At 41.5% G+C, this 8,913-nt stretch overlaps 1 protein-coding gene across 1 annotated transcript; it reads left to right on the top strand.

The window, feature by feature from the left end:
- The first annotated feature begins 1,968 nt into the window (after positions 1–1,968).
- LOC122045733 (auxin response factor 7-like) lies at positions 1,969–7,387 on the top strand. Its single transcript, XM_042606081.1, has 15 exons — positions 1,969–2,259; positions 2,351–3,026; positions 3,555–3,670; positions 3,834–3,929; positions 4,039–4,095; positions 4,336–4,488; positions 4,566–4,650; positions 4,777–4,867; positions 4,975–5,139; positions 5,266–5,385; positions 5,456–5,531; positions 5,599–5,764; positions 5,912–6,423; positions 6,601–6,791; positions 6,871–7,387. The coding sequence occupies exons 2-15, from the start codon at positions 2,990–2,992 to the stop codon at positions 7,052–7,054; spliced, it is 2,049 nt and encodes a 682-aa protein (XP_042462015.1). The 5' UTR covers positions 1,969–2,259; positions 2,351–2,989; the 3' UTR covers positions 7,055–7,387.
- Positions 7,388–8,913: the final 1,526 nt, after the last annotated feature.

The following is an 8,913-nucleotide window of genomic DNA, read 5'->3' as shown; positions in this document are numbered from 1 at the left end:
ATAGTTTGTTGGCTAGTCAACATACACGAATATGAATTTACACTACATGTCTTTCTTGGCAGTGGAGCCACTAATTTAACAATTGATGAACCCACTATACTCTCAATCATACCTCCAGAACTCATTAAACGGTTGCTAACCCATCGATTAATGTCCAGTTTGATTGTCAACCATTATCCTGTCATAACTTTGTTACCAATACTCACTTAAAGGTAGATCCGCTATCTTAGCGACCCCCTAGTGTCGGCCCCACGGATATGGAGGGAGGTTCATGCAGGTACACAGGGCATAGGCGCATGGTGGGGTAAACCCCAAGTCGTCAGTACCAATACTCACTTAAGGTTTTATATGAAGTGGTGCCCTGATTCTTAAAAGTGAATCGGGGCGCTCAGAAGTGCTTCTAGATGCCCGGACCGTAGAGAGTTGCCCATGAGTGTGCATGATAAAAGTGTGTATATATATCGTTCGGTACACACTCCTGGGCGACCCTCACATGTCCGGACACCCGAAGCCCCTCCTAAGTGCTCCAATTTACTTTTAAAAATCAAGGCACTTGGATATGTGAGGGTCTCCTAGGAGTGTGCACCGAACTCGTGCATTTTTTTATTTTATTTTTAAGCTTTCGCTAATAAAACTTTGCCTTTTAGAGGTTGGAGAATGAATTATAATATTAAGTATATAAAAAAATCCAATTAAATTTATTTTAGGTATATATGGAGTTTACACCGTTGGATCCTTGTGGTATATATATATATATTTAGAGGTTGGAGAATGAATTATAATATTAAGTATATAAAAAAATCCAATTAAATTTGTTTTAGGTATATACAGAGTTTACACAGTAAGATCCTTGTGGTATATATATATATATATATATATATATATATATATATTGATTTAGTTAGTTTCATTGATTTTTTTGGAGTGACCGGTTCAGTCCTATGGAAGTTTTCCATTGATAATTAGGATAAATTGTTTGAAGCATAGTATCCTTTGGTTGTATCCTCTCATTTAAAGAATTTTTTTTTTTATAAATATATTATAATTAAGAAACAAATTATAAATACATGAATAATAACCTAAATATACTATCGCAAAAGTATAATTCGGAGGAACCTTGCTCCCATGGAGATCCTTCACCAGAATAACAATGAACACGTAACCAAGGCAAATATTCAATGCTTGGCGATTGCTTCTGTAAGTGCCATGTTTTTCTCTTTCAAAGTTTAGATTTATCTTTAGGAGTAGCCAATCAGTTTTTTACTTCAAATACTTTCAGAAATCATCATAAAACAGACCATATCATTCTAGGCACACAGATGCTAATTAATTTGTTTTTTTTTAAATACAAAAAATGGCGTCGCCCTGACTCGAACGGCATACTGCGTTTGACACTTAGACTGACGTGGTTACCACATACCACGGCAACAATCGTACGTTAATAAATAATAATAACATTTTATTAAACTGTTTTATTTCACGTGATAAATGCTGCGAATAAAGCAGTCTTCCACACGTTACCGTGTGCATGACTCTGCGGCCTACGGATCACACGTTATCGTGTCCGGGGCGTTTCCGTAATTCCAACCAATTTCTCCGCCCGTGAACGCCCACGCCCGCGAACCCGGATCCGCCTTCTCAGTGTGATGTCCCTGCGGGACACCTTAACATCACAAATGGAGCTTGTGCGTTCAATTTGGACAATGATTGAATCCGCTCTCGATTCGTGATCCGGATAGACAATTTGTGCCGGCGAAACATTGGAAGGGAGACAGAAACGGGGAGTAGATGCCGAGTTCCATCAGTGACTTGTTCTTGCAATTCTTTCGGATGTTCGGCACGTCGACGATTTGAATTGCAACGGTAACATATGGACGGTTGATGTCGGACATGAGGGATCCGTGGCGGGCGATGAGGTGGATTCCATGAGGCCCTTGATGCGCCGTGCCGAATTATTGTTGGGCAAGGAGACAGCGTTGCCGAAGGATTCGTGCAGGGTCTCGCAGGGGCAGCACAAGAACACATGAGGAAGCAATTAAACGAATTCTCTTGCTTCCATAAATCCATCCCTTCCCATCACTCTCCTCCTGCTTCTTCTTCGTAATCGATCTCGGCCTCGTGTTTTCCGGCTCTCCGATCGGAGTTCTCGAGGTTCTGCGAGGAAAAAGGCGAGCGGAAGTGATCGATTTTGCTGGAAATTGAGGCGTCTCGTTTCAGGGTGTGACGATAGTTCTGTTGTTGATTTGGAGAACTAAGCAGGTTCAAAAGAGAATTTTTTTCATTCAGTTCTTTAATTTTTCCAATTGAATTTCTTTCTTCTTCAATCGATTTGTTCTTTCCATGTTTGAAGGGTGCTTGGAGAAACTGGAAGGTTGGTGTTTGGTGCTCAGAGCAAAAATAAGCTAAGCAGGCTTTTAAGTCTGAAGAATTCCGGACTTGTTCGTCTTTGCCGCTTCAGATCTGCAATAATCATCAAGAATTTGCACCAAAGCAATTTCATTTCGGCTGCACTTTAAATTCCATCGGCTATGGCGTTAAAGATGGGTCCTTTCCATTTCTGAGGACGTAGAAGAGGAACAGTTTTATGGAGGAGCGTTTCTAGCGTTCCCCTTTTACTGCAGTAAAATTACCAAGGCCGTTGCCCCTGATTGGCTTCAGATCGAAGTGGTGTTGCATCTCCGCCGAAGTAATCGAGGTTTAGGCTGATTTTTTTAGGGGTTTATAGGGGAGGCGAGATCGGAGCTGGAATTAATGCCCTGGTCAGTGTGCTTTTATGAGGATTTATGTCGTCTTTAAGAATGAAGGTTTGAAGGAATAAGAGACACACGCCAACTTCGTTTCTCCTCTACCTTAAATTCCTTTCCTTTGTGATCAAGTTTTATGGTGATGGGGTAGTGAATCCAAAATCAGTCGGTTATTTTATTTTCATCAATCTAAAGTTCGATTCTTCTCTGATAATTCTATTGGAGGGAGGTTCCGTCGTGTTCTCATGGCAGTGGCGCTTGCAAATAGCTCACCAGGTTTCGGTTAGTTTTTATTACCTGATCCAATCTTTGAGTAAGCATTATGATTGTGTGATGATAATTTCTAAGAACTAAATCTAAAATCTGGAACATTTCTCTTTAATTCTAATAATTCAAACTTCCGCTAGCTTGTGCCTTTTCATTTTCTTTCTTTTTTCCTCTTGCTTTGGTGTTTGGGGAAGAAACTCCTGCTGCAGATTAATTTTTGGTATAACTACATTAAGTTTCTGCGTATGATTTCTAATTTTCCTTCTATTTGAATGCCTTTTCAACTTCCTTGCTTGTTGCCAGCCACTTTTTCATAACTTCTGATTTTGTTTCTTAGTTCTACTATACTTCATTTTCTTTCTGATTTTGTTTCTAAGTTCTCTGAAGACATTCACATTGAGCACATGCCCTCTTGCTAGAACTTAGTGTCTCAATATAATTTGTTCTCTCTAAGACTTTTCCAAGCAAATTTGTATAGTTGCTTCATGAAATCTCAAGCCTTTGATGAAGGTGCCCCATTTTTTTTTTTTTTTGGTTCTTCAGGGACTTCTGGTGATGCTTTGTATAAGGAATTATGGCATGCATGTGCTGGGCCTTTGGTTACCTTACCTCGTGAAGGAGAGCGTGTTTATTACTTTCCTCAAGGTCACATGGAACAGGTTCTTGCAGTGTTTTAAATTTTAATTTGTGTACTTGCTTCAGAATTTCACATTGCTTGCTGCTAGTGAGACAACCCTTTCGATGAAAAGGTTGTTGGATCCCTAGATCACAACATGAGACTCATTATTTTTTATTTATTTATTTATTTCTATTTTGTTATAGTTGGAAGCCTCGACAAACCAAGGGCTAGACCATCATGTGCCTGCATTCAATCTACCCTCAAAGATCCTGTGTAAGGTGGTCAATGTTGTTCTTCGAGTAAGTTTTTTTTTTCATTTAGGATCTTCTTTTACCCACCCTACATCATTTAGATGCTCTTAGCCAAAGTGAGTAATTCTATTTTCATTTGGATAATTTCACGATATAGGCAGAAGAAGATACAGATGAAGTTTTTGCGCAGATTACCCTTTTACCTGAATCAAATGTGAGTCTTTCTTGACTGAGTTTACATTTTGTAATGAATCATACCTTGCAATGAATATAACAATTCTGTAGTTCTAGATATGATTGGTGTTTTTGCTTCCGATATTTTGATATCTCTTGAGTGACAAGATTGTCCTGAAATTTTCATCTTACAGATTGATTCATCTTTGTTACCAATGGCATTATATTTTCTGTTTTTTGTTAATATTCCAACCCTTGGTTTCTTGCATCTATTATTCAGCCTGGTGAGATCACTAGTCCAGACCCTCCTTTACCTGAGCCCGAAAGGCCGAAGGTTCATTCATTTTGTAAGACGTTAACGGCCTCCGACACCAGTACCCATGGAGGTTTCTCGGTTCTCAGAAGGCATGCAGAAGAATGTCTTCCTCCACTGGTGGATTTCTATTAACACAGTCGAAAGTTCTTTCTGATAATTAAGTTTGTTGTTAAATCATTTTGGTCAATTCTTAGGACATGTCTCAAGATCCTCCTTCTCAAGAACTCCTTGCAAAAGATCTTCATGGAAATGACTGGAGATTTCGTCACATCTTTAGAGGTTTACATTATTTTCTTTCAATTGCTTATCTCATAACCTTTCGTTTTCTGTTGCGTAGTCAATGCTAACTTCAAATCTTGCTTAATTAAAATAATTTTTCTTAATTAAAATTCTCTTCTCTTTCAGGTCAACCTAGGCGTCACCTACTTACAAGTGGTTGGAGTGTATTTGTCAGCTCAAAGCGATTGGCAGCCGGTGATGCATTTATATTTCTAAGGTCAGAAACTTGTTTGTTTAGTTGGTTGTTTTAATTTTTGAATGCTACATTATAGCACTTTCATGTTTCAATTTCACAAATGATTATACCATCTTTACACATGGCAGAGGGGAAAGCGATGAACTGCGTGTTGGTGTAAGAAGGCTCAAACGACAGCTAACTAACATGCCAACGTCTGTCATATCCAGTCATAGCATGCATCTTGGAGTTCTTGCTACCGCATCCCACGCTATCACTACGGGCACCCTTTTTTCTGTCTTCTACAGGCCACGGTAAGTTACATACAAGTCGTTACTTTTCTGCTTCCAAAAGGTCTGCTAGCTTGATCTCGACACTGTGACATTCTTCGTCTTCTATTTTTCGTATTCTTCAACTCAAGTATCCATTTTTAACTATAGAGCGAGCCAAGCTGAATTTATCATATGCCTAAACAAGTATGTTGAGGCCAAAAATCAAAAGTTGTCTGTTGGGATGAGGTTCAAAATGAGATTTGAGGGCGATGAAGCTCCTGAAAGAAGGTAATTCGGTAATTCGTAGCCAATTCAGTCATTTACTATTGAGTAAACTGATCACTGCTTCACGGGGCAGATTAAGCGGTACTATTGTTGGTGTAAACAAGAAGACATCTTCTCAATGGGGAGATTCAGAGTGGAGATCATTAAAGGTAATTGCTCCCTGCTTCGAGTAGTAAAAGTGTGTACTTAATAACGAGTTAGTATTTTTCTGATTAGGTCCAATGGGATGAGCAATTGTCGATCACCCTACCAGGCAGAGTTTCTCCTTGGGAATTGGAGCCACTTGTTGCAGCTATTCCTCCAATCTCCCAACCAGTCCAGAGAGTCAAACGGGCACGACCACCAGTTTCACTTATTTCATCGGTCTTATCTTCTGGGTCCGGTATGGCTTCTCAACCAGTTTCATTTGTCTATACTAGTATTTTTTTTTGGGTAATCCAGGTGTCCGGCTCTTCGAACCCACTTGAGCTTCTTGTTCGATTCGCCACAAATATAATCAAATGTGTTACTTACTGTTACTCTTATATAGGTGGATGGAAATCACCATCCCAGACTGCCCAAATGTTCTCTTTCTCAGCATCACAAAGTGTTTTGGAGCTTCATTCACCATCTAAACCGATTTCTCTGTTTGCATCCCCATCTAATCCCAATTCTGTTGGACTTCTTGAAACAAAAAATTCTCCGTCAACTGTTACCAACAGCCGCATGTGCTGGTCAGTCAGACCGGAAATTCAAAGTGATGCCCTATCTGCAAGCGGCAACAAGGAGTCGTGTGATAAAAAGCATGAAACTAGCCAAGGCTGCAGGATATTTGGTATACAGCTAAATGAAGGTTGTGGAATAGAAGAAACATCACCGGTTCCAACGATTACACGAGTTGGACGGATCAGGACAGATCAGCCAATGACATATTTGGAGGTAGATTCAGAGCGACAATCGCAACAGTCTGCTGACAGATCTGATACGCCTGCAATCACCAGTGAGCCAGATATGTCTTGTTTGAGGGAGATGCAAACCCGGCAACCCAGGAGCTGCACCAAGGTTATGGAATTTCGTTCCTCCGAATTCAATATCTTCTTTTAAACAAGAACAATTAAGGTTTTCGTGTATTACTTTTGGGTCCAAATATGCAAACCTTTTTTTTTCCCGGAGAATTTTGGAGAAACTGCGATAGTTTCGAGCTTGAAACTATAGCTGAAACCCTGATTCTTTGTGCAGGTTCACATGCAAGGAATGGCAGTTGGTAGGGCAGTCGACTTGACCAGATTATCTGGATACGACAAGCTTTTGCAGAAATTGGAGACTATGTTTAATATCGAAGGGGAGCTTACTAGTGCACTCAGAAAGTGGGAGGTCGTCTACACGGACGATGAGGATGACATGATGATGGTTGGCGATGACCCCTGGGTGTAAGGCTCCGCAAAATTATCTTCATATGACTACTAGTTATATTCAAAATTTGTTCCTTAGAAAAAATTCCAATTGCAGGGAGTTCTGTAGCATGGTGAGGAAGATATACATCTACACAAGTGAAGAGGCCAAGAGACTCTCCCCCAAGAAGAAGTTTCCAGTGATCGCTGGAGTCGTCAAACTTGGTTCCAAGAAATCCTTACTCGATGCTGATGCGGATCAGAACAACGTTGAGGATGAGGACCCTGAAGGTGCTGCCTAGAATTGCTGAGTTCTTCTCACTCACTCAGTAGGAAGTTTACTCTCCCAACTGTTTTTGTTAGGAAGTTTGGCCATTAGTGATGGACCAACTTGGTCTGTTTTCTTGCAATGCTTGCCGGTGGACTGACCGGTTGCCATATCGTCTCAGGACGAATGTTGGCTCTTTTGGTGATGGTTTCTAGTGATGTTGTTGCTTTCTTCTTTCTGTTAGAGATGCGGAGGCAAAATGGCTAACCGCCTGAGCCAGGCTGGATTAAGTGAATTAGGAATAGAGTGATGAGCTCAATCTATTGCTTTGTTCCAAACCTTGATCAACGGAATTCACTTTTCTCCATGCTGCTAATGTGATTTATGGGAAAGTTTTATAAAAAGGACACAGATGCACGAAACTCATCTAATTTTACCGTTATATGAAAGATCCATGAGGAGGTTTTATAAAACGAATCAAAGATGACAATCGCATAGATAAATATACGAGAATGGAAAGATATTAATATGCACGTTACTATAGGAAGACATTGAATCTACTAGCATAGTTGGATGTCTCTTCCTTTGACCAACTCCACTTAGTTGGAGTCTCTTGCTTCGTACCAAGGGGTGTTAAAAATTAATGAAAAACCGTTTGGATCTAGCAACAATTGTTAATTTAGCTATTTGATGACTATTTATTTCTTCATGAAAGTTTGGATCTTTCTAATGAGAAAATGCCACATGTATGAATGCTTCAGAAATTTCAAAATTAACCTTGCGAAATTAACAAGAAATTGAGATTTGATAGTTCATGAAAAAGATTATGAACATGAAATTGAATCTGATTTAACATTATTAGACGTTCAGGAAAATATTTACAGCAGATCAAATTCAAGCAGCTGGTTTTGATTGAACGTCTTGTCCCTGTTTGAATCTATATCTACAAGAAGAGGAAGAAGAAAGGCGCTTTGGGGAGGAATAGATTCAAGAGAAACATGGACAAGATGTCGATCCGTGAAACTCGTTAAAAAAAAAAATTGCACCTTTGTGCCAATTCGAAACAGAAGAATGCCGACGGAAACAATCAAGAAAGGCATTGAAAACCTCCGCAGACCACTAACCAGATCGCGAGCATCGTGAGGCAGAGCAGCACGTCGACGGCGGCCACGATCTTCACTCGGCGCCACCACAACTTAGTCGCGCGCTGCTGCCCCGTGAGCCTGGAGCTCAAGCTCCGGCTCATTGAGATCACGCCGCCCGGAGAACCCGGGAACGCCTCGATCTTGAGGGTTCCATCGTTCTTGGACCCGTTCCTGGGGTTTCCGCCGGATCCGACCCGGAGGACCCAGTTGAGCACCTCTCCGTCGATCTTGCCCTTCCTGTGAGCGTTCTCGTAGGCCTCGCGTAGGCGCTCGAGGAAGGCGAGCATCTCGGCGTTGCCGGCGCCGGCGTCGTCGTCGATGGCGAAGAAGGTGTAGCCGTCGCGCATCAGGAAGCCGAACGTCTTGTCGGCCTCGGTGTGGGAATGCCACACGTGGTGGCGCTTGGCATTGCGGAGCCAATCCTGGGCGAGCGCCTGGAGGTCGTGGCCGCCGCCATTGTAGGAATGGACGAGATCCTGGTCCTTGGAGACGCTGAAGAAGACGATGTTGCCCGGCGGAGGAGGAGGGGATTTGGGATGGGAATCCATCGCCGTCGATGGAATCTGGTGGATTAGGGATTCGAGAGGGACGGGGGAGAAGAGATCGGGGGAAAGGGAGGAAAAGGAGAATAGAAGGCGGCGCTTGAGGATCGGAGAAGCCTGCGAGGAACAGGCTGGAGGATTGACCGAGCAACGGAACGGTTGTAATTAGGCTGCGATTATTAATCTTATTTTCCAATATAATTAAT

Source organism: Zingiber officinale, chromosome 2B (assembly GCF_018446385.1).
Source record: "Zingiber officinale cultivar Zhangliang chromosome 2B, Zo_v1.1, whole genome shotgun sequence".
In the NCBI taxonomy this organism is placed as follows: Eukaryota; Viridiplantae; Streptophyta; class Magnoliopsida; order Zingiberales; family Zingiberaceae; genus Zingiber; species Zingiber officinale.
This window is presented reverse-complemented; position numbering and strand designations above follow the sequence as displayed.

Excerpts from the sequence above, each read along its gene's own strand:
- LOC122045733 (XM_042606081.1), top strand. The coding sequence starts at position 2,990 with ATGGCAGTGGCGCTTGCAAATAGCTCACCAGGTTTCG. Across the intron at positions 3,027-3,554 it reads AAATAGCTCACCAGGTTTCG|GGACTTCTGGTGATGCTTTG; the intron begins GTTAGTTTTTAT and ends TTGGTTCTTCAG. Across the intron at positions 5,140-5,265 it reads TCTGTCTTCTACAGGCCACG|AGCGAGCCAAGCTGAATTTA; the intron begins GTAAGTTACATA and ends TTTTAACTATAG.